We start from the raw sequence: 24925 nt of genomic DNA, 5'->3' as shown, positions 1-24925 counted from the left end.
TATATAATAGTCGTAACAACATGTTACGTTTCTGTTCTTAATTCAAGCATGTCTTCTTTAATTTTGTATTATTTATGCCAACTATCATTTAGTATAATTATATACCAGGAGTTATAATTTGATATGGTTTATATTAAAACTGAACACTAGTATAGCCTTTATTTTTTTACTATGTGTTATAAAATGCCTTTATTGTCTAAATATATATGTATATAACATTGCTAATTTAGTGTAATTAATATTAAGTTATAATCATTGAATGAAATAGTTATGCGTCACACAAGAATTTATATATTTGTAATTGAAAGTGTTAAATAAAAATTTAAAAAAAAGTGAAAAGTTTTCTAGGATATTCAAACATTTTGTATGAAAATTAAGAAAAATTGATGAGTGTTTAGAAATAATATGTACTAGTGATATCATTAATAGTAATAAAACAAAAACTTGTAATTGCTTTATTAATCTTAACATAGGTAAGATTTAGATCGGACTCAATTATTCTGGGTATATCATTGGTAAGACCCAGTAAGTATTGTATGGGTACAATAAATCTATTTATTGGGTTCAAATTCAAACAGGGTAATGCCCGTTCATTGATAAGCCTACATGCATATGCATTGCCAAACACCTCCTTTATCACAAATCATGATTAAGGATAATAATGTGGGGTTAAAGTTGAGATAAGTGAAAACTTAGGACCCCCACATAGGATTAAAGGATCTTAATTAATCTACTCATCTATAATACTATAAAAAAAATCCTCTTGTCGTATTTAATTTTAAATATTCAAATTTATCATTTACCTCATTCATTCGCTGTAATAAAATTTAATTATAACAGTAATTTCAATATTTTTTTTATAAATTTAATAAAATACCTCTCAAACCTTTTCAAATTTTCATACTTATATATTTTTGAAGCCATTATCCATGATTACTAATCAATTTATCCCTAAAAATATTAACTATTTATAATTTTTAAATATTTTTATGCATATTTAATTGGTAGTTCACTATTAGAAAGTGATTAGCAACTTGGACCGTAAATTCTGAAGAATTCATTCTATTGCGTCTTTTTATATAAAGAATATTACAAAAAAAATATGTATAATTTTTTTAATAATAAAAAATATTTAATTATAATTATGATAAATTTTAAAGAAGCTCGTTTTAATTTATCATCTATGAATGATGATTTGGAATGTGAAAAATCTTAATATTTTGACTGAAAAAATGACATTGAATAGACTAATGAATGCTGCTCCAACTCACACCTCATCTTCAACTTATCAGAAGTAGATATGGTTGAAGTAGGTCATGATCCAACACTTTCAACTTATATACTTCCAATCCCATAAAAAAATATTTATTTATTATTGCTTTATTAGAATAATATCTTATTATAAATATCTTCATTTTAAATCAATCACTCAGTATCAATAAATATTTTAAATGCAAGAGCTAATTATATTGAAACCCCTTTTTAAAATACAAAATTACATTTTTTTTTAAAATTTTTTTTAAAATTATACTTGTACCATCTGAGAATTTATTGTTTACACTTGACCTCCAACCGGTAGTGTTGGATGGACAATGCTGATGTTAGCAATAAAAAAAAAATTCAATTTTACCCTTTATTTAATGTTTCGAAGGAAAAAATTGTACTTATAAAGGAAAAAAATGTAATGATGTTAACTTCACTACACATACACACTATATATATATATTATATTTATCTCTTTATAAGTGTAAAAATATATATGGGAATTTAAATTAGGATAAAATCTAACTTTATGTATATATTCTTTTTTGCTTATGTCAATATTTTCCGCTCAAATCCTAATGGAAGGAAATCAAGTGTAAACCGAGAATTTCGGATGGGGTATAAGTGTAATTTTAAAACTGTTTCAAAAAAAATATAATTTAGCATTTTCAGATAGGGTCTAACTGTAATTAACCCTAATTATAACAGTAAATTACAATTGGCTCCGCTGATGTTTGTACTAATGACAAATCTCCCTAAAATTACAAATATCCTAATAAATACCCCTTATGACAACTCATTATAGGAGGGTATTTATAATTTTAGGAGTATTTATAATTTTTCAAACAACGAAAGAGTATTTATAATTAAAACAAACTTTTAAAGAGTCAATTATAATTTACCTTAAATACAATGAATTGCTTATTTATTCAATTTGCGTACTGTATATCATTAGTCACAATTGATATCAATTAAGTTTTTATTTCTTATTTATCACAATTAATGTAAATTGAAATCACATCTTCAGCGCGCTAACTTAACACAAAACACGAAGCGAAACATATTCAAAATTTAAAAGAAAAAAAAAATGAGTATAATTATCTTAGAGGATGTTTGGCTAAATTTATCTGTAAAACCTTATATTCGGGCATATGAGATCATATTTCAGAAGAAACTTTTAAAGTATTCGAATAAAATATAATTATAGAGCTTATAATATATTATTAATGAACTTGGAAGCTCATATCTTCATATTTTTAAATTTTTAAAGTTACTTTCTATCAAAAACTTTATAATATCTTATAAATTATAAACCATCTTATAAAATATATTAAAAAGTTTATAAACTCAATGAAATATTCTCTCAAATTTTCTCTTGATATATCTTATAAAAATTATATATACAAAAATATAAAAGAGTTTTTTTAGATTTATCATAATTATAAATACCTTTCATTATTTAAAAAATTATAAAACCTTATTGGGATTATCGTATAACAAATATCTCCCTATAATGGGCTATCAAGAAGGGACATTTGTTAGACAACTATTAATTTTAAGAATATATTTATAATTTTTTAAATAATAAAAAAAATATTTATAAATATAATAAATCTTATAAAGTCTATTATAAATTACCCTATAAATATATATATATTTAAAAATAAAAAAAAGAAAGCAAAGCATATATGATTATTTCCAATTTGGTGAGTTGGAAGGGGTTGTTGATACCTTGAACCTTCCATTTTAGACATGGGTTTGGGCCCATCTCCCTTCACTTCTGGTCCCCTAATTTTAGGGCATTTCCATTCTCTCTCCTTTGCTAAATTCTTAGTACCAATCACCTCTCTTCGCTTTAAAATAAGTATTTATTAGTTTATTATTTTAAATGACATCAACATTGTATTTTTAGGAATACTTATATTTGTACGTTTTTATTTTTAGTTTATTGATACAAATTATTTTTATTTTTTTTTGCATAATTATATAAATTGATTCTCACCGTTAAAAAATAATGGTTATTAATGTTTTTTAAAAATGTATGTATAGTTTTCTAAAAAATAGGGATAATTTATGTAAATAATATTTACATGTATGGTCGTTGTATAAATAATAAAATAATTATAAATATAAATATGTTTCTGATATTTCTAAAATATTCTAAATATTTTGTCTTTTCAATCTGTAATTAGTAAACTATTTAAATTTATAATTATTATTAAAAAAAAAAGAAAAAAGCTTGAAGTCGTGACTCCGCCTTGAAATTAAGAAAAATATTTGAAGGTCCACGACTTATAATATTTTTATTACGACTCTTATATTTCTAATAATAATATTTTGATATTATTATTTTAATATTAATATTAAATAAACCGGGGGCTGACATGTGAGGATCCAAGAAGGAGTGGCTGCCCAAAATTTAGTGCAAAGTGTGTGAGTGGGGGGGCTGTTTGGGGACAACATATGGATTGTAGGGCACTGCGCATCCTGCTTCCATCTCCCCCATCATTTCCCCCTTTTCCGCCCTTTATTATTTCCAAAACCAAAACACTTCACTGCGGAATTTAGGGGTGTTTCCAGTAACTTCTATGATAATAAATTATTAAAAAAAATTAACGTCTTATTGTAATTAAATAGATATTCATAATAATATTTATTTCTGTCGTAGAAATAACTTATAAAAGAAGTTATAAGTTAAAGCAGTCGGAAAAATCGAGAGTGATTGAAAGTAAAGATAAAGTGAAAAAAGAAAAAATTAAAGTCGGAGTAAAGTAAAGTTAAAGTGAAAAAAGAAAAAATTAAAGTCGGAGTGCTCGAAAAGACAGTTTAATACCAAAAATATTTTATTAAATTGCATAATTTAGTAAGAAGCTATTTAATTTAACTAGTTTAAAAATATAAAAATTATAAAATAAAAGCACTCTTTTTAATATATTATTTAATAATAAATTGATAAGCGCTTAAAATAAGTTTCCGTAGATAACCCAAGTTTAATATGTAAAATTGAATAGTAATTGGTGGGAGAAACTCACAATTTTTTTAAATAATTCAAAACGGAAATTATAATACAAAAGTTATATTCTTTTAGTTATTTTCAACAAAATAATTTATAAATATTTAAATTAAACTATTGCTAACTGTTTTGTTTTTTTTTTTTATTCTATTGGAAAGAAATAAATGTTGAAATATATTATTTAACATCATTTATGATTAGAGAATTGTAGATATACAAAAAAGGATAATTATCTAAAATTGATGTTGGTGTGAATTTATAATAAAATATTGCATGGAGAGATACGATAAATAGGATAAGGGTGTGAGTTGTTGACCAAGTTCCAATGTCCCGACACCCTCCACGTGCTTCCATCTCATTTTGACTTTTGACCACTCCTTCCATTCCACCTATGTAGTTTGGGACTTGGTGATATCGTCCGTGTAAATTTGTATCCATATAAAATTTTAATAGTTAGATCATACGTAGTATCATTATTGTTATTATTGATTTGACAAATCATGTCGTATATGAGTATAGATTCCTATGAGCGATATCGAATTTTTTGTGAAATTTGATTTAGTTATACAATTTTTTTTATTTTTATAAGATTATAAGTACGCTTTTTAGAACTGAAGTTGTAATTATAAGTTCGGAACTTATTTAAAAATAAAATTTACATAAATACTGCCTCATAGGGTATATTTATAACATAAGGTAAATTATATCGATTGGTTAAAAAAGACCAAAATTGTAAAACCTAAAAAAAACATTACAATATTAGAATGCAATTATAGAAAATTAAAAGACGAAAATACTTGAAAATATAGTAGCCATAATTTTAAAAAATCATGTGAGATGCACATGGATTTTCTCATTGAGAAGGGTGAACCCCAGTGAAAAATGACTAGAATCTCAAAAATAAAAAAATGAATGCCCTATAAAGCTCAAGAACAAAAACGACAAATGATCTAAATTATCCGGACCAAAAATGTGTTTAGGCCTTGTACTAATACTCCGTGATTATGTCTATTTTGAGTGTCACACTAATTTATTTTAGGTAGAATTATGTCTTTAGTCCCATAAAATAAGGTCTCTACAGGTAAGGGAGGCAAAACATCAGACACCAGGCATAAAAAATTATGTAAATACCAATTAATCATAGCTATGCAACGACTACCAGTCGTTATTTCTACAGGCAAGGGAGAAGAAAACATCAGCCAACACTCAAAGCTGACAAATTTTTTGTTTTTTTGGTCATAGCTAAAAAACAACAGGGAATTTTGATTAATCATGGTCAAAATAAATCCTTTGCGTTAGTGTCTAATGATCCTTGTAAATATATAATATTAATTCCCCATGACTTAAATTGTAATTATTTATAGTGTAAGGAATAATTCATTTTTTTTGTAACTATAGCAATAATCTTTGATTAATTACGAATATTATTATACGGCGACAATTGATTTATTATTGGCGTAATTGTTAATATCAAAACTCATAATATATTGCAATTTTATAATTTTATTGTAATATTTTAAAAACCCGAACTTTTTTTTTAATCAAAAAATTTGTCAATATAAATATAAAATTAAAAAGACTTATAAACTCACCGAAGCACCTCAAAATGAATAATGTCCAATCCATTCAAAAATTTCACTAATTCTTGGACTTGTTAGACAATTTTGGTAAAATGAAGGAGCAAATTGTAATAAAGTAGTAATAATTATTTATAAGATGTAATGGCATGCACCTTCTCCATACTAATTAATTAATGTTACTTCACTATTCATTTCATTCTCGTACACACGAAACTAATACTTCTTATATTTTAAAACCAAAAAAATAAATCTACTACTTATTTTATACATGTATATATGTATATAGAATTAAATTAAATTTTTAGTCCCTTAATTAACGCTATTTGACATTCCTGTTCTTTAACTTTAATGCAGTATATCGATCTAATATTTTTTCTTAATTTTTCGGATTTCAATCATTTTGTTCACTGGAGTTCAAATACATCGGCAAGAAGGATAAACTCCTATAAAAAAAAAATTGAAATTACAAAAAAAAAATAAAAAAATATAAACCAAAATATTACTCTATAAAGTTAAAGAACAAGAAAATTTGATAGAAATGAGTCAATAGGAACAAAAGTCCAATTTTAAAATATCACGTGAGAGGCACATAATTTTTTTCGACGACAAGAAAAACTCCAGTGAAAAAAGATGAATATTGGTCTAATAAATTAAAGGACAAAAACGTCGAATAATCTAAGTTATGAGATCAAAAATACATTTTACCCTATGTATATATATAGAAAATTTTAGCCCAGATCAAATTTGGCCGAAACCAACAATCATAAAGCAACTGTTATGTAATCCTTAACTATTCAATGATCGTACGATAAGTGTATTACGCTTATTATATAATTAATTCAATTATGATATATATATTCGCTCAACTTTGGGAGGAAAGATTGATGTTATCCTTCGGCGCGCTGTCTGCTTCTTTATTCTTTATTTGTTAATTAATTTATTAATTAATTGTAATACTTTTGTATTAATTAATAATGTGAGGATTCGTTTGGGTGGAGAAATTAAGGGTGTGCGTACTCACTTCTTCTTCTTATTATTTTTTTAATACATCTCATCTCATGTCGTGAAATATTATGAACTAATAATGTAAGCGACGTAATAAATATTTTCGTACGATCAAATTAGGATTTGTCTATAAAATAGAATAAATAAAATGATGGAAATTTTTTATTCAAATCAGATTTGATTAAAGTAAATTGATCACAAAATAAGTGGAATACATTTGTAATGTAATATAACAGTAACACGATAAATATACGACACTTATCATATAATTAGTTCAAATTCACCAAATATTATAAAAAAAAGGTGTAAATTTAGCAAAAATTGAACGAATAGTTGGGATATCTTATACGCGGGTGTATAATTCTCATGTTACATGAGGATTTCCTTAATTTTCTAGCAGGTGAAAAAACGATGCAATTTATCATTTTTTTATAAAATTTTTTAGGATTTTAATTGTTAATTCCATGCTGATCAATTTATTTTATGAAACTAAAAGTATAATTCTGATAAATTTATGTAAATTTGGCAAAGAAATTGCTAAGATTATTAAAGAATTATAGAATGTTTATTTTTTTTTATCTAAATCAATTACAAATACACTGATCATGCATACAGTAAGTGCATTAAAATTACTGTATAATTAAAACACGATGTGAAGTAGAATATTTTTATAGTTACAGCAGTAAAAACGTTAGGAGATAATTATTGAAGTTTTACCTTAAAAATGAAAAAACTGGGGATAAAAAGGTAAGGAGAAGTTTGTCGTGCAGTGAGGAATATGGTCCGGATCACAGCCTGAGCCTCAGCCTGAGAACTGCTTTTTTCTCTTCTTCTTACTGCACACTTTTCCACCGCCAATTCCACCTCTCTCAATCATCAACATTCAAACCCCTACGCCACAATTCTCTCTCTCTCTCTCTCTCTCTCTATATATATATATATATTCATTTACACACACACACAACACACACTATACATATACATGGTCATTAATGTTCTTTCCGCTTCCCTTTTCCTTAGTTTTATTCTGCCCTCGGACAGTGAGGTAAGATTATTATATTAATGTTTTCTTCGATCGTACATAAGAAGAGACCCGAAAGAGAAAAAAGGTTTCTGCATCGTCTTCTGATGAAATAATAGTACTGCAGATAGACTTGCTTCTGAAGCTTCTTCTACAATTGTTGCACCAACAGAGAAAAAGGGTTCTTGGAGTTGATTAATTTCTTGTACTTGTTGCTTTGAATCTTTCTTGGTTTGTTGTGCAAGTTGGACCGGACGACCGCCGTGTTTATCAGACTACTGCAAACCATTCAACATTGTTTTGATCTTCATCAGATATAGCTGCAGCCTGCAGACATACACAATATATATATATAAATATAAATGGCTGTCCAATCAGTTCTTGGATTCTAGTAGTCAATAGTGCTCTCAAATCCACTGTGAATCTCAAGATATAATTCTTCTTTTCATGCCTCGGCTGAATAACTTTCCAATTCAATCTTGTTCTTGTCAGATTGCCCGTATACAAATCTTGCCTTTCTGACTCATCAACGTACCATTTCTCTGCTGCTTGGAGGGAAGATTTTCAAGAAGATATATTGCTCTGGTTGTTTTCTCTTTCCAGAGAGAGCAAGAGGAGAGAGAAATTAAAGAGCTGGCGAATAAGTGGTGGGAGAGAAATATAGATGTGGGAATGGGGAGTTACGAGCAGCAACCCTCCGGTTCTTCTCGCTATCCTGTTCATCAGCTTCTTCCCCCCGATCTCCACTTGCAACAACGCCCATCTTCGATTTCTCTGCACAATCCTACTGCTGAAGTCGACCCGGTTTCTGGAGATTCCAAGGATTCCCCGCCGGAGAAGGACCTGGATACAGCAGCCACCACCAGCTCCGGTGGCACTCCCACCAACAGCCGTCGACCTCGGGGCCGGCCTCCAGGTTCCAAGAATAAGCCCAAGCCTCCGATAATCGTCACCCGGGACAGCCCCAACGCTCTTCGATCCCACGTTCTTGAAGTCTCAGCTGGCAGCGACATCGTCGAGAGTGTGTCTGTGTACGCCAGGCGGAGGGGGAGAGGTGTTTGCGTGCTCAGCGGCAGCGGCACGGTGACGAATGTGACTCTTCGCCAGCCGGCGGCGCCTGCAGGGAGTGTAGTGACGCTTCACGGTCGTTTCGAGATTCTCTCACTGTCCGGGACGGTGCTTCCGCCGCCTGCTCCGCCGGGTTCCGGCGGCTTGTCCATATTCCTAGCTGGTGGGCAAGGGCAGGTGGTTGGAGGAAGCGTAGTGGGGCCATTAATGGCCTCAGGCCCGGTGGTTTTGATGGCAGCTTCCTTTGCAAATGCAGTGTTTGAACGATTGCCTTTAGAAGAAGAAGAGGGAAACAACGCTGCTCAGCCTCAGCCTGCTGCATCCCAGTCTTCTGGTGTCACCGCTGGCGGCGGCGGAGGCCATGTCAGTGAGGCTGCTGGTGATGGAGGCAACGGTGGAGGCGGAAATGGTGGCAGCGGCGGCGGTGCTGCTCTCTTGAAGTCGGCTAGCGGGAGCATGCCTGCGCCCGGAAACAACTATCCATTTTCAGCTGATTTGTTCGGTTGGGGAGGTGGAAGTTCTGCAAGGCCAGCCTTTTGAATATTTACCAGTTCTTGCTGTTTCTTGAAATGCTGTTTAGTTTAATGGTTTTAGGTCTAAAATTATGCAATTTTCTCAGCACCAGGGAAAAAAAAAAGGCAGGAAAGTGGGAAAATTTCAAAATTAATATTTAAATAGCTTTTGTAGAACAAGATTATATTAATTTGCAGTATGTGTGCATGGGAATGGTGATATATATAGAGTACATTTTCTTGAAATGTTCATCAAATTGGAGGAAGCAATTGAATTTTTGGAGGGCCTGGAATTCGGAAGATTGATCGATGATCGTCGGACGGACGCTGATGGATTGAATTCCAAGGTAAGTAGCTTGATTCAATCTGTGTGTGGACAATAATTTTTGCTCAGTATAATGAATTTTTACAGATTGTCTCTACTTGTGTGATATGTACATTTTGCCCGGTCCCTATCCACTATTCTAAGTAGTTGTTTGATCTTGTATTTCATTACATAAGTACACAGTTATAAACAAGTCATCTGCATGGAAAGATTTTATACACGTGATGGATATATGTTAAGTGGAACAGAAGATGCAATAGGATTTGGATTGGGAAATCACTGAACCATTAAATAAGAATGTGTTAGTTAGTATATAGAACTAATGCATTTTGCTCCGATGGCATCGACATTGGAAGAGGTAGTGCTGGAAACGTCAAGGTCCTCTTATTAGGCAGATTGGCAAATGTCAGTGACTATGGTCCGGATTCGGTTGGGTCGGACCTGAATTAGGTCATGTATGTGATTAATGCACAGTGCAAGTAGAATAACGGGTCACATACAAGCGTAATTTGGTTTGATGTGGCCAAACTTGGTCGGAACAAAAATTCTGCCCTGGACGAGTAGAGAACACAATTATATATCATTGAAGCTTCGACTAATTTGCTTAAAGTTCATTCAGACTCGGGAGCGTTAATCCTAAAATTCCTAGAAATATATATTTTTGTTAGGTTGCATTTAGATAGGATTGTATTTGAATTTGATACGATTGAAGAAAAGGACTCCATATGAATAGGTTTTGAAATCGATCAATTTTCCACAAAGCATAGGTCAAAAGTAGAGTAGATGGATTCGAATGATTTGTTATCCTAATGATGTTATCCTAATGTAGTATGAAGTTATCCTAATGATTTGTTATCAAGTATTTGTGCTCCCCTGAATTTACAATCATCAATCCAAACGCAATCCCCCCTATCGCGAAGATCCTTTTAGGACCATCCAATTCCTCTATCCCCTGATGTGGATAGGAACTTTCCTGCAAAGGAAAAATCTTATACAGACTAATTTTGGCCGGATCAAACCAACCAACAGAGTAAGTGTAATATAGTTGGAATGTGACTGCTCACTCTTCATGAACTGTACAATAGTCGTGTATCGAGTGTATCATTAGTGCCGCGTATCCGTCTGACCTAGAAGTTCCCGATCAATAAAAGAGATAGATTGCCTTATAGTTCATATTGCCAGTTACATTGCAAAATGGATTATATATGTTTACTTAGTAGTTACATGATATGCCACAATCATCATAGTAGGATAAAGTGAGTGTCTTTGCCTAATTAGGCAAAAGAGAGAGAGCCCATTTCCACACAACAAAATGAAAAAGCTACACACACTTAAACGGCCGTGGGGACTTTGAATAATTGGAACTTTTGAGGAAAGGAATAATGCAGCTGCTGCTTGTTTGATTGAGTTGGGGGCGTGTTGCATTGACAGTTGATGGAGGGGGAGCAGCCCACCCCATGTAATCCAACGGATGTCGTTTGTGACATTTTGTTCATTTGTCTGGTTCTTGGTTTCTAGTCTTATTACACGATTGCCAGAAAGCATGCGAGCTGCATGCTCCATGGCTGCAGGGGAAACTATTTGGCTCGTCTTGGCCAAGGGAAAAAGACATGATAGAAATGGCCCATGTGCGCCACTTGTTTGAAATATCAGTTCGGGACGTTGATGCAGGACGTGTCCATGGATGGATCAGCGAGCGTATGGGATTATTATTCGTTTGTGAATTATAGTAATATGATGTCCCACAATGTTGTTGTCCTTGCATCCGCTAATGGGTGTCTCTATTTGTTCCCATCTCAGCTTTCCATCGTTTAGTTTCTCAGTGTTTCATTTTCGTCCATAAATGTAATATGGCGATTGTGAAGCGCTGTTTTGGATGAATAAAAGTGAAAAATGAAATAAAGAAAAACAAGTTGGAGTATGTGCGACAAAATTCAATGTTTGCAAGCTTAGAGTTGTGCCGAGTTGGGTATCCAATTTAATCGGGTATTGAAAGTTTTGAGTACCTGTAGATAGCTAAAAAATTCCAAACTTTGGGTCCCAACCCGAACTCGAAGACCCTCTTTGCCCATTTACAAAAGTAGTGGTGGAGAGTTGGGAGAGGAGGAGGATGTTGTTATATTCGTCCAAGAATGTAACGTTTGCAAGAAGTAGACAAGATTGGGATGGGCCAAGGTACACACACCTCTTTGCTTGATTTCTCATTCCACGAGGTTGGAAACGGTGCCTGTTTCATTGTGAACTTCCTCAGGTATCCACTCCATCCATCATTTTAGATCTACAAACCAATAGTTTATTCATTGGGGTAATTACACTGTCCTTTTCAAAGGTTTTATGTGGTTATATATACACTCTTTATGATCTGAAAATTCAATTTTAAAATTTCTGTATTTGTTTCTTTTTAACAAATAAATTCATTAGTTAGTGAACTTCATGTAATCTGTTGACATTAGTACATTTGATACAGATATATATTTATCCCTGATTGATTTAGTTTATACTTATTGTAAATCAAACAAAAATAATCTAACCAAAAAAATAATATAAGGGTTAGAAAAAATTTGCTTGACCTGAAATAAGCATGTTCTAATATTGGCAAATTTCGGAAATTTAGTTCAACAGATGAATTTATTTGTTAGATGGAGAAAATATTAAAGAGTATTAGATGCAATTTCTTAATCTATAAAAAAATTAAGTGTAATTATATCAAAACAACCTTAGGAGAGGTGAGGACGCATAGTTGTCCCTATTTAATCTTCTCCTCATAATGTGAGGACCAAGGAGAAATTTTATTATGAATGAGGGTCTGCATGTAATTTACCCTTATATCCTTAATAGAACTCTACTGGAGGGTTTTTTGTGTCGGACAGATGATAATTTTAATGATATTAGTAAGTTTTCAAACAACGATATTATAATTGAAATCAAGTGGGATTATGGGTGGGGAGTGTGTGCGTTCTGAAATTAATAATCAGGCAAATATGTAGTGTATGATTAGAACTTGATTGAAACAAGACTGTTGTAGATACAAATAAATTCTGTTGATATTAAGAATTTTCTACTTGAATTAAATTTGATCGAATTAAATCAATTACAGGTCAGATATGGACGAACCAAATAAATTAATTGTGAGAATCTATATCTTCATATTTTTTGCTTTGGTGGTCCCCCCCTCTCTCTCTCACCATGTTTGTACTTGGAAAATGTCTAAATGGGAACTTCTACTTTCCATTAGAAACATCTCATAAATTTTATTAATATAGTAAATTCTTAAAGTGTTTGGCTAAATTGTGGTAAGATATGTTGACATAATTAAATTTTTATATTAAAATAATGGTTGAAGGGGGAAAGATGTCAATTATGTGCAAGATTGTGATATAAATTTAAATAAATTATGGGTTTTATATGGGTCTAAAATGGGTCTTTACATTTAATTTTTTATGAGTATATCAAAAGTCATTTTTTAGAAATATAAATGAAAGATGCTAATGTAAATTATAATCATGAGTTTATTATGGATCCTATACGGGTTGGTGATAAATTTTAAGTGGATTGATAAAGAATTCTATATATGTTGGTGAGGTTTTAAGTTGATTGGAATGTGTTCAATATAAGTTGGTGATGATTAAATGGGTATATTAAGAGCGTGTTTGTGAAAATTTCTAATATTAGAAAAGTGATTTTAATAAATAAAGTTGAAAGTTGTAGCAAAATCAAAAGTGGATAGTGTTTGTTAAAAAGTGAAGAGTACAAAAGTTAAATTGGATAGTGTTTGTAAAAAAATTACTTCTTAAATAAATTTAATTGGTTAAAGATCATTTTGTCGATATGGATTTAAAAAATACTATGTTTGTTTACTATTTACATTTGCCATTTGATAACAATAATTTTTTTGCAATAAAATTTATAAAAAATAATAAATTTTATTGCAATTAGTACATCTCATATTTGATTTTACAAATATTTGTCATCTATATTACTAAAATATTGAATATTAATGAAAAAATTAAACATTTAACTTAATTAATATTTTCACTATGTAATATAGTCGTTCAGTAATTTATGCATAATAGATAACCTTGCGTGATTACGAAAAATATATTTATTTATTAATCATAGGAATTTTAATTTATATTTTTCAAAGATATAGGAATAATATCCAATAGTATAAAAAATAAAATAAATAAATTTTAAAATATTAAATATGTGAAATTATAAATTTTGTCAGTGCTAAATTATTCAAAATTATTTGAAAATTCTATCAACTTTATATGAGCAATTTTAAAAGTAAATTGAAAAGGGCTAAATGGAAATAAAATTATTACATTGAAAGTAAAGTAGCTCAAAGAAAGTTGAATTTATCTAAAAAAGGCCAAAGCAGTTAGAAGCACTCAGTTTTTAGCTTTTGGCTTAAAAGTACTTTTTATAGCAATTTCAAAAATAGAAACTGACATTCCAAACATTTCAAAAGTATTTTTTTGAACTTAAAAGTTGAAAAGCGTTTTTACAAAGCTTTGCCCAAACACTCCCTAAGCATGTCTTAGTTTAACTTAATAAAAACAAGTTGCCCATGGATGTTATATGGGTTAATGACGGTCTTAAAAGTGTTAAACTCATTATTTATTTATTTAAATTTATTATTAACTGTTTTTATATTTCTAATTTTCACATTTTTCGTAGAAACACATCTTTCAAAATATATTTAGTACATTATTATTTTTCAAATTAATAAGAAACAAATTAAAGAAAAGTAAATTTTTTTATAAAATAGTCAAAATTTGCAATTCATATGCGATTATTTTTTTTTGGGATTAAATTGACATTATACAAATATATTATAAATTTTAATAAACATATCAAATATTAATATTCAATAATAATTTATAATGAACTAACATGTATTATCGTTATTGCGACTAAAATCCACAAATTAATTTTACGAACAATTATAAAGAAATTGATTACATAATTATTTGTCTCATAATTCGTTTTGAAAATGGAGTATTTTATATTACGCTACGAGCTTTCTTATTTTATGTTTAACAATTGAATGTTTAATGTAATATCATTACTTTTTATAAATAATGAATAGTTCAAATTTAGTCATATTATTTATAAGTGACATTAAAATATTATCATCTTATTATTATTTAAAATTTTAAATTTTGTAACATAAAATATAAAAAAAAACATGTCATCGAACCAATCCGATCCATTTAAAAATCCAAATTAATTCAAATTCATTTTAAACCAACACATATTAAATCCACTCGTTTGCATTCGTAGAGGTGTGCATTTTGGTCTGCCAAAATTTTTTCGGTTAAAAAAATCGAAAAAATATAATATAATAATTTTGATAATTTTTTAATTTTATACAAAAATACAAGTACCAAAATGGAATCGAAAAATCAATTTTTTTTTTAAAAAAAAAAACAAAAATCAAATCAAAAATTTGATTCGACCGGTTTAACCAACACCCCTACCCTTCTGTCATCCTAGTTTGTATGTTTTATTACCTAAATAGTTTTTCTTTATAAAATTGTTATCTAGGGATACAAATTTTGTAACTGGGATTCCTCAAATTCATCAATCAAAACATGACGCGGTTGGATAAACATCCCACAAATATTTAGAATCTTTTCCATCATGCAGATTATATTTTGGTACAAATAGAGATATAGTGAGGACAGATAGATCTTCCAGCAAAAGAATAATACATTTGTTTATGAAGATGCAGAAACTTTCCAAGAACAGTATGATATGCAAATACAATTGATCAAATTACACAATAAAAAGAGCATCTGTACTAGTAGCTATCAATGCTGCCAAATATACTACTTGAATGCAAGTTGAGAGAAACTCAAGAAGAGATATTGAACTCATGAAAGTAGGAAAGGAGTCTTGGATTAATCAAATCAGCACTCTATTCATCCTACAGTGAAGAGGACCTAAGCTAATGGGCGGCCACAGCTGAAAAAGCCTCCATGCCGTTCTTACTAATAACTTTTATCTAAACATAGGGACGGCTCTATGAACCTAACTGCTAACGCAATACTACAGAAGTAACAGTCTAAGCTTACAATACACTAACAAAGAAGCTTGTGCAGGTATTGGAATTCACCTGTGGTGAGTCGATGATGGATTCTTTGCATACTGGGGATGAGACTCTTAAAATCTAGATATTTGACTGCTCCAAAGGAACACGGACAAAGAGTCTCCCATGCAGGCTGACCACGGCTGAAGTCTGAAGTGGATCTATTCTTGCCGGTAGGTTGACTACCTGAAAACCACCCAGCACGATTTTCATCCTAAACTTTCAAATTCAAGACGCATTCACACACCAAAATTTCTTCTGCTCCTCCACCCCCAAAAAGACCCAAAAACAAAAATATAAAAAAAAAATCATAATAAATTCGCTTCTGAATTTGTCATTCATATCCACTGGAGAGAGGATGAAAACATATTCTGAAGGAGACAGGAATAAGGTTTTCTTTTTTGTTGGATTTCGAGTGAAAAACAATATGCAGTGACATTGTTTTCAGAAGTAAGAGAATACCATCTTATACAGCTAAAGTATGAGAACAATATTCAAGCTTTCATTAGTAAATAGGACATACGATTTCATCCCTCAAATTCACGCCATTATCATCAAGAATAAAGGGTCAAGGTACCTTTTTGAAAGCTGTAATCCCCCAGGGATTATCAACTTGCTCAGGCTGCCCTGTTATAACTACACGTCCAGCAGGATCAGATTGAACTCGCACCTGAAGCACCAATTAACGCATAGCATTATATGTTGTCCCAATTTACACCTCATGAATAGAAAATGCAGATACATCATATGCAATATGTCAGCTCTTAACAAAAAGGATAGAAACATAGAAAGTATGTCCATGATCAGAACGTTCGTTAGTGGTTCAGACTACAAAATCCCACCAACAAAGGAATAAGACCGGACCATTTAAAAAAGAAAAAAGGAAACAGTTTTAAGTGGATAGAATAAGCAAATAATCAAAACACAACTACTGTTCACAGAAAACAGAATGTCACGACAAATTTTTAAGTGAAGAAGAAATAGAAATACCGAAGGAAATGAAATGAGTGCATGTATGCAAACAATGCTCTAGGAGGAGGATCCATCACAAGACACTTGCTCTCAAAAGAATAACTTTAAAAAATGAAAGAAAAAAGAAAATAGTATAAGTCCAGGAACACACCTCCTCACGTAAAAGCCCTGGGACAAGAGCATAAACCTCGAAGCAGTCTTTCTGCACATATAAAACTAGTCAGGGTGTACATATTTTTTGTGCATACATGTAAATTTGCACTGTGGAAGAGACCAAATTGAAGATGTTGAAGGAAGCATACAGTTTGGCGTACGTTAATCTTCACCCAGTCAGCTGGAGGCCCAACATCAACAACAGACGCCACCAGTCTACCAACCAAATAGCAGTTCATAAAATGTCAATTGCTAATTTAAAAAAAAATGAAAGCAGCGGTTGTTGTGCTTTAAGATTCAATCAGCACTTGTGCAACAACCAGGTAATCAATTTTCATATACCAGCTTAGCAAGAATTCTTTAGTTAGAGTTATTATTAGGCGTATAAATAAATGAGTAGGCGAAAAGGAAACAGGCAGAACAAGCATGCACATCCCCATGTTCTGATTATACGAAAATTCTGCCATCACTATGCTGGAGAGTCCATACCTAATTAACCTGTGGTATCGAAAGTGTAGAGAAAGATAATTATAAATTTCTAGCACAACAAAAGATGCATTTTCATCATCTTAATTGAGACTCATAACAAACCATACCCCTCCTTTGAGTTGATAAGAGGAAGGCACTTCGCATGTATGTTTCTTTTTCACATGAACCTTAATCCAGAAGATATCAAACCAACTAGCCAGAAACAGCAAAAGCTTGATTAAAGTGTTGCCTCCTTCGTTGGTACTATATAACCACAAAAAATCCCAACCACATGGATTCAAAATGGAGGGGTGGATTACATCGATAGAGGACGGATCCAACTAAAACTAGACATTAGTTTGAATCAAAAACTACATTGCACACATATACTTATGTTGGCAGTCCTACCCTATAAAAAATCCTAAACAACAGATACTAAAGAATCTAGACTAAACAAAGCTATCATATGTTGTATAATGACAAAGAACACTTACAATTATTAAATAAAACAGAAAACAACTCAGGCCCAACCTCGAGAGACATCTTATTTGCTGATATCAGATTACCCATGTCAGAGGGATGAATTTTTTTTCAATGAGTGTACTATATAATGAAATCCAATTTGACCAGTATAAGATAGACGCAGTAGTTTTTCACTTCTGAAAAAAAATCCGAGGATAGATTATTTACAGAAAATGAATCATCGGTTACTCTTACAGGGATGATATGCATCTGAAAAGTTAACTTCAATTCCAATTTGAAACTGAAATTGCAGAATGCAATGATATGAGCCTAATTCTAACAGCAGAAAAAGAATCTAGTAACCAAAATATAACCAAGACTTAACTGCTTAGATGTTTCAGTTCGAGCGGCTTTATTTGAATGATCTACTTCACTTGGTCTCTTCTGTTTGAGTGAACCTAATCAACATATCACACACATCAAATAAGCCAACAAAATGAAACAGGTCCACATTTACACTTCCAAAGACGCTAATCTGAAGAAGAACACATAGATAAAAATATTTTAACAAAAATACTTACCAATGCTTTTGAGATTTTTCTCACGCTTTGCCGTACTGTTAAGATTCTTGTCCTACCAAAATATAATTGCATAAAATGGATAAAAATCTATGCTGCATTATGTCAACAGAAGCACAACTAAAACTAAACTTTAAGATGTTGATTCCACCATACCTTCACTATTGGTTCACCAACCTCACTGTTGCCAAAGAGGCGTTGGGCATGCCAACCTTGCATAGCACGAGCAGCAGCATCTCTTCTAGCCCTTCCCGATCCTGATCCTTGATAACAATTAGCCTGGGTAAATATTAAGTAATGAAATTCATGTTAATCTCTGATGTTTTATGATGGCAAATTATGCTTCCAGGATTATATTAACACCCCATTGCCCGACACACACACACACAATAAGTACATGTTGTATATTAAAAAGAAACAAAACAGAAGCAAAGCGGAATGGAAACTATACTTGTCGGCACAAGGCAAATTGTGGTAGACCAAAGAGAGGGACTGAGGCATATAAATTATGTAATGTACATATTCATATATACAGAGAAGAGAACATTTAAGCAACCATTTATTTCCTGATTCATAATCCTCCCCTCTTGCACAGTATGATTGTCTTATACATGATACTCTATTAGCATGCAGAAGGAATTAGTCAAACACAAGGCAGCAGTCAGCACCTGAATGTCTCTAGATGATGCCTTTAATTTGCTAATAACAACAGAAAATTCAGTAATAGTATGTGAGAGGAACTTCTAATCTTTCACAGATCTAGAGCTGCAACATTGAAGGGTTGGACCCTTTACAGAACAATAAATAAGATCAGAGCTAGACAATTAATAATTCCACAATCAGAACTTTATACTTCCATTCTCCTCAAATATCAGGATTCTTAAGCATTGCAGTTGTTGTAACGTAGATAAACCCAATATAAGCACCTAAAATATTGGATCAAGCAACATCAGAGCAGAGGAAGCTTTTCTGTTTGAAGAAAAAACTTAAAAAGAAACATGTAGTGAGAAATATTAAATGTAAACGCACCTCACCGTCAACACCAGAAGCTTCAGGGAGAGTTGCCACTGGAAGTTGAAGCTCACCGCTTTGTGTTTTATGCCTTTCAAATTCCAGAAGAGACTAATGCATACAGAAAAATAAATTAGGTCTTTGAATGTAGATAAAATGTCGCACCAAATAATAATAAACAAAACAATAAAGAACCACATAAGTGAACAGAGCAACCCCCTAGCAGAAAACATGCTTTTCATTGTTCACAATTCTTTCAAAATTGACATGGGTCAGACAGGATATAAAGTTAAAGTAATTTGAATCAAATCATCTTGAGCATGCAAAAGAACCATAACAGCAAAAAGTTATATTTCATGTTGCAAACCAGAAAGAAGCAAATTTAGCCAAGGTCTCTGCAGGATATACCAAACAGCTGCAGAAGGACTAAAGTAGATGACTGTTACGGCACAAAGAGTCAAAACAGAACTGTCACCTTCTCGTAGAAAATGCGGAATGTCCAAGAAACTGTTGTACAAGTCCTGCAACAAGAAAACACAGGAGCACATTGCTTCCACTTTCAGAGTCTACTTCATTTTAGATCAATTTTGCCGATAAGGTTGACAAGTATGGCAAAGAAGCAAAGAGAATGTGGAAGAGCAGATATCCAAAAAGGTTTTCCTTTTACACAAGCCAGGTAAAGCCACATAAGAATTTAAATACAGCAATTCTTTTTCTCAATTTCTTAAGCCATTTATGTGCTAATTCAAAAAGATAAATCAAAAGGCTAATGCCATGATGAAATTAAAGCTTAGATAAATTAGGTCCTCACAGGATATTCAGGAGAAAACTAGTGAAAAACTTAACAGGATATTCATTAATGTTTATCATTTTGGATTTACCGACAGGACAAGAGCACAATCATTTAATGACAATTGCTTGAAGCTTACAAAACCAAACCAAGTGCAAAATATCACTAGTTTAAAAACAACTTCACATTAGAAAATGAAAACACTCATACAAAAACAAGCAAACAACAATACAGTGAAAAAAAAAATCCAAAAAGAAAATGCTTACTTCGGTGGATGGAATGACTCTCCCACTTGTCTCCAGAGCTTCGACCCAGTTACCTATTCAAAATTGCACATATTTGGTAAATACGAAAACAGCAGTTGGAATATTATTGTGTATACATGTCTTTGGTACTATAATGTCAGTGTGACTCCAATAGTGCATGCAATAAAAGATTGTATGGAGGAGCTAAAAGGTTGACAATACCAATGCTAATTTCTATAATTGGGCCTAAGATGTTCTATAGTTACTGCCACTGCTCCTTAAAGTTTCCAATGCTGGAAGCATATCTACAAAATAATACTTCAAACTCGATGTGCGGGAAACATGGTTGCAAAATCTCAACAAGTTATTACCGTATTCTGCTTAATCATATCCAGTCAAACAAGAAGCTCATAAAGCCTCTTGCAATATATAGGTGCAAACTAAAATGTTGTAGTTTATGTAGGAGCAAATATAGATCGTATGCAACTAAAGAGAAAACAAACAAACAATTGATATTAGCAAAATAAGGTATCAGGCCTTGTACAGTAGCAAATACCGACTTATCTTAATATGATTGTGGACAATTTCAATGCCCATTTTTTGGATTTCCTGGAGAACTTTAAAAAATACTGCAATCTTCTCCAAAGTCATAAGTGCTTGACCATAATAATAAAGTTCTACCACCCCAAGGGACCAATCATAAACAATGCCCTGATGTGTGTGTGTGTGAGAGAGAGAGGGAGAGAGAGAGAGAGAGATAGGGATAGAGAGAGGGAGAGAGAGAGTGAAGCAAGCCTGTGATTTGGGAGGATATGATATCCACACATCCAGGAAGCAACAATAAACCTACCCTAGACTAACTAGAAGACAGAAAGAAAAATGGTATAATTGATGCAGCAACACTCAAGCTAACATGACTTTGCCAAAAGACTGTATTCTTATAACCTCACATATTAGTCAATTTGGTAATATCTTTTCCTCTAGCTGGGCACAAATTTTAGTTCTCATTGGCAAGGACCAAACGTGTATCTCTTTGAGAAAGAATTCAGCCATCTAACACCTTATAACCATTTTTAAACAATAAACTGTCTCAAATTGACAACAAGATACGACGATAAAGTGTAAGATGAGAACAGTTGTGAATACAAAAACCTTATATCTGAAGAAAATAAAATTGCAGCATGGAACGTGTTATGCTGCAATAAGGTATTAGCCCAGAATCATGATGACAATGTAATTAAACATCGTGGTATTTGATAATGTTATTTTTTTGACAATACTAGGATAAACTGAAATCATACTGAGGAAAATTCAACTAACTTTTCAAGCAAGATCTCGCACCCATGTAGATTAATGAAAGACACTGTACTTGTCTTAGATGCTTGACAAAATTATACAAAAAACATTAACATGAACGATATATGTTCATCCTAATTCAGCTTATGGAATATGGGGAATAAGAAATAATGCAGTTTGGGGAGTTTCTCATTTACACAAGTCCTTAACAGACAAAGAAATAGTAAAAGGAAACACAAAATTAAAAGACTATTAGGAATTTAGGGCATGCATACCCTGTCATAGCCTCCCAACCTAATCACCGCCCTCCATAACCTAGCAGCCAACAAAATAACAAAATAAAATCTTTACCCAAGAACAAAATCAAGTCCCCAAAATAAAATGAAAAAAACAAAATCACAACATAATCAATAACATGCTTACTTCAGGCAATTTAATGGCTGCCCATAAAATTTTGGTGGTTTGAAGTCCATTGCCTTCTGCCTATAGAAACTTTCAAGTTCCTTCATGAATGCTACTTGATCCTCTGGCGTTCCATCATCATCCTCTCCTGTCTAAATAAAAAATAAAAAATAAAAGAAAAAGAAGTAACACTAGAAATCTGCAGTAGTCATTTATCGATATCTACATTCAATGTTATAATTTTACTTATGCTGTCTTTCCGCTATTACATTTATTACCAGAGGTAGTGTTGCTTGAGTAAAAACAGACTTGACTGTTTCTCCACTATGGTCTCCAGCCTTTGTAGGAGAATATCTAACAAGGGACTGAGGTGTAGCAGCTTCATGCTGGCTTGCAAGTTCACTATCAGTTTTAGCAGCAGTTTCATGCTGGTTTGCAAGTTCACCATCAGTTTTGGCAGCAGTTTCAACAGTCTCCCCATTCCCATCAGCTTCGCGGCTAACATGACCTGTTTCCTCACCCATTTCCTTTGGATCATCTTTAACCGTTCTATCTTCCTCCAAGGTAGCTGCATCTTCCATTTCTTCATCCTCACCCTGCACTACCTCATATAGCTCAGCATTCTGTCTTTGAGCAGCTTCATTAGCAGATAATCCAGTTTGAAGTTGCTTGTTTTCCTTAGGATCATTCACAGCATCAGTGTTTTCCATCATTTTTCCACCATCGTTAGCAGATAATCCAGTTTGAAGTTGCTTGTTTTCCCTAGGATCATTCACAGCATCAGTGTTTTCCATCATTTTTCCACCATCATTAGCAGATAATCCAGTTTGAAGTTGCTTGTTTTCCCTAGGATCATTCACAGTATCAGTGTTTTCCATCGGTTTTCCATTATCATTAGCAGATAATCCAGTTTGAAGTTGCTTGTTTTCCCCAGGATCATTCACAACATCAGTGTTTTCCATCGTCTTTCCATCATCATTAGCAGATAATTCAGTTTGCAGTTGCCTGTTTTCCCTAGGATCATTCACACCATCAGTGTTTTCCATAGTCTTTTGAACCCCCAAATCATGTTTAACATAATCTGCATCTTTGCCAATTTCTTTGGGCTTATCCTCTGCAACATGTTCATCGGATTTTTCCTCCACTTTCCTCACATGATCTTCACCCTCCATGTCATTCTCAGAGGACTTCTCTTCCATCATCCCAACATTAGTAGCATTTTGTTCAACAACTTCATTTTTTGCATCAGTTTGTTCCTCCACTGCACTCCTAGCAGCAGTTTGCTCTTCATCCTCAGTTCTGGTGTTAATTAGCTCTTCATTCTCACTTTTGGAATTGATTTGTTCACAGCCGGACCCGTCAGCGATCATTGGATCATTGGTCTCACTCTTAGCATCAGTTTGGTCTTTCACCTCAGTCTTAATATCAGTCTCATCCTTATCTTCATTTCTAGACTTATTTATGTCCTCTCCACCATCCTCCCTTTTATTTTCAACCCCTGTGACAGCAGCTGCACAGTGGAGTTTTTCTCCTTCATTTTCGACCTCAGCATCAGTCACTTTACTTTCCGACTCTTGAATAATATTTCCTGAATCATGAGAGAGTTTTTCGGCATCCTCCATCTCTACATCACTTTTGCTCATTTTGATATCTACTCAAAAAAATTGTATTGCGGCCATCAGGACATTTTCTTGCATATTCTTTTCAAAATCAGGAAAAAGGAAAGGAAATACGCCAAACCCTCATGCAAGACCACAGAACGAAAACCTAAATGCAAACTCAAACCAATACAAACGAACTTCAATTGGCTTTTTATCTTCCAAGTGCAACATTACCATTTTAAAACCCTAATTCCACTTAAGAGAAAACGAAAACTTGAAATTTTTCCCTTGCATGAACCAAAACCCACAACCATGTCAGCAAAACATGGGAAATACGAGACAAAAATAAATAAAAGAAAATACTGATTCTGCTAAAGTTAATTTCCAGATTCACACAAGCGGGAACCGATCAGTTACATTCCAGAAGCGCATACCAACATGAGCAGCAACCAGACACACAAGAACGAACACTTGCCTCAAAACAACACGCAACGCCTGCGGCGGGCCAGAGCTTGGACAGACTGAATTAGCGGTGCAGTAAAATCTACGATTCGGCTTGTCTTTCCCAGTTATTACATCAAAATGAGGAGACAATGCACAGCCTGCAATTTTCTTTACCCGCGTCCGCAATCCCAGTGCTGAATTCGGTAGAACCAAAAACAGGGGGAATAAATTAAAAAAAAAAGAAAATCAAAAAGAGGAACTCTTCATTTACAAGGTAATTGAAGAGCACATGAGTTTGAAAATGGGGAAAGCTCGGAGGCGAGGTAGAGAGAGAAAGTATCTGCCCTGCAAACGCCAGGGGAGTCTCCCCCCGGGCGGGGGGGGGGGGGGGGGGGGGGGGCGAGAGAGAGAGAGGCCTCTGCTTGTGCGCTTTCGTAGTTCAAAAGAACGGGTTTGGCTCAACGATGTAACAACACCTGGATATGTACTCTTTGAATTCTCCATTCTGCCCTTCTAAATCAGTTTGTAACGGATGGAATTGCAGAACTCTCCTATTCCTATAATTCCCATTCTACCCTCATAATTTTCCCACAAAATTAAAAAAAAAGAAACAAAATGTTAT

At 32.7% G+C, this 24925-nt stretch overlaps 2 protein-coding genes across 3 annotated transcripts; one reads left to right on the top strand and one right to left on the bottom strand.

Annotated features, from left to right (window-relative positions):
* LOC105158860 (AT-hook motif nuclear-localized protein 25) lies at positions 7670–9884 on the top strand. 2 transcript variants are annotated; one of them, XM_011075755.2, is made up of 2 exons: positions 7670–7906; positions 8375–9884. In XM_011075755.2, the coding sequence occupies exon 2, from the start codon at positions 8555–8557 to the stop codon at positions 9488–9490; it is 936 nt and encodes a 311-aa protein (XP_011074057.1). In that variant the 5' UTR covers positions 7670–7906; positions 8375–8554; the 3' UTR covers positions 9491–9884. The 2 variants fall into 2 exon arrangements, with proteins under 2 accessions (XP_011074057.1, XP_011074056.1); XM_011075754.2 differs by having other exon boundaries at positions 8010–9884.
* LOC105158859 (AT-rich interactive domain-containing protein 5) lies at positions 15516–24661 on the bottom strand. The gene is made up of 14 exons (XM_011075753.2): positions 24335–24661; positions 22537–23909; positions 22280–22410; positions 22132–22171; positions 20582–20634; positions 20001–20046; positions 19544–19636; positions 18671–18793; positions 18518–18569; positions 18322–18394; positions 17156–17222; positions 17005–17055; positions 16459–16551; positions 15516–16067 (listed from the first exon to the last, which is right to left on the bottom strand). Exons 2-14 carry the CDS (start codon positions 23899–23901, stop codon positions 15963–15965), a joined length of 2292 nt encoding a protein of 763 aa, XP_011074055.1. The 5' UTR covers positions 23902–23909; positions 24335–24661; the 3' UTR covers positions 15516–15962.

Source organism: Sesamum indicum, linkage group LG3 (assembly GCF_000512975.1).
Source record: "Sesamum indicum cultivar Zhongzhi No. 13 linkage group LG3, S_indicum_v1.0, whole genome shotgun sequence".
NCBI classification, from domain to species: Eukaryota; Viridiplantae; Streptophyta; class Magnoliopsida; order Lamiales; family Pedaliaceae; genus Sesamum; species Sesamum indicum.
Note: the sequence above shows the minus strand (reverse complement) of the source record. Positions and strands in the feature narration are given on the sequence as shown.

Coding starts and splice junctions, on each gene's coding strand:
- LOC105158860 (XM_011075755.2), top strand. CDS start 8,555: ATGGGGAGTTACGAGCAGCAACCCTCCGGTTCTTCTCGCTATCCTGTT.
- LOC105158859 (XM_011075753.2), bottom strand. CDS start 23,901: ATGAGCAAAAGTGATGTAGAGATGGAGGATGCCGAAAAACTCTCTCAT. Junction 22,172..22,279: donor CAGCCATTAAATTGCCTGAA/GTAAGCATGTTA, acceptor GTTGGCTGCTAG/GTTATGGAGGGCGGTGATTA. Junction 17,223..18,321: donor CGAACTGAAACATCTAAGCA/GTTAAGTCTTGG, acceptor TTTGGTTGGTAG/ACTGGTGGCGTCTGTTGTTG.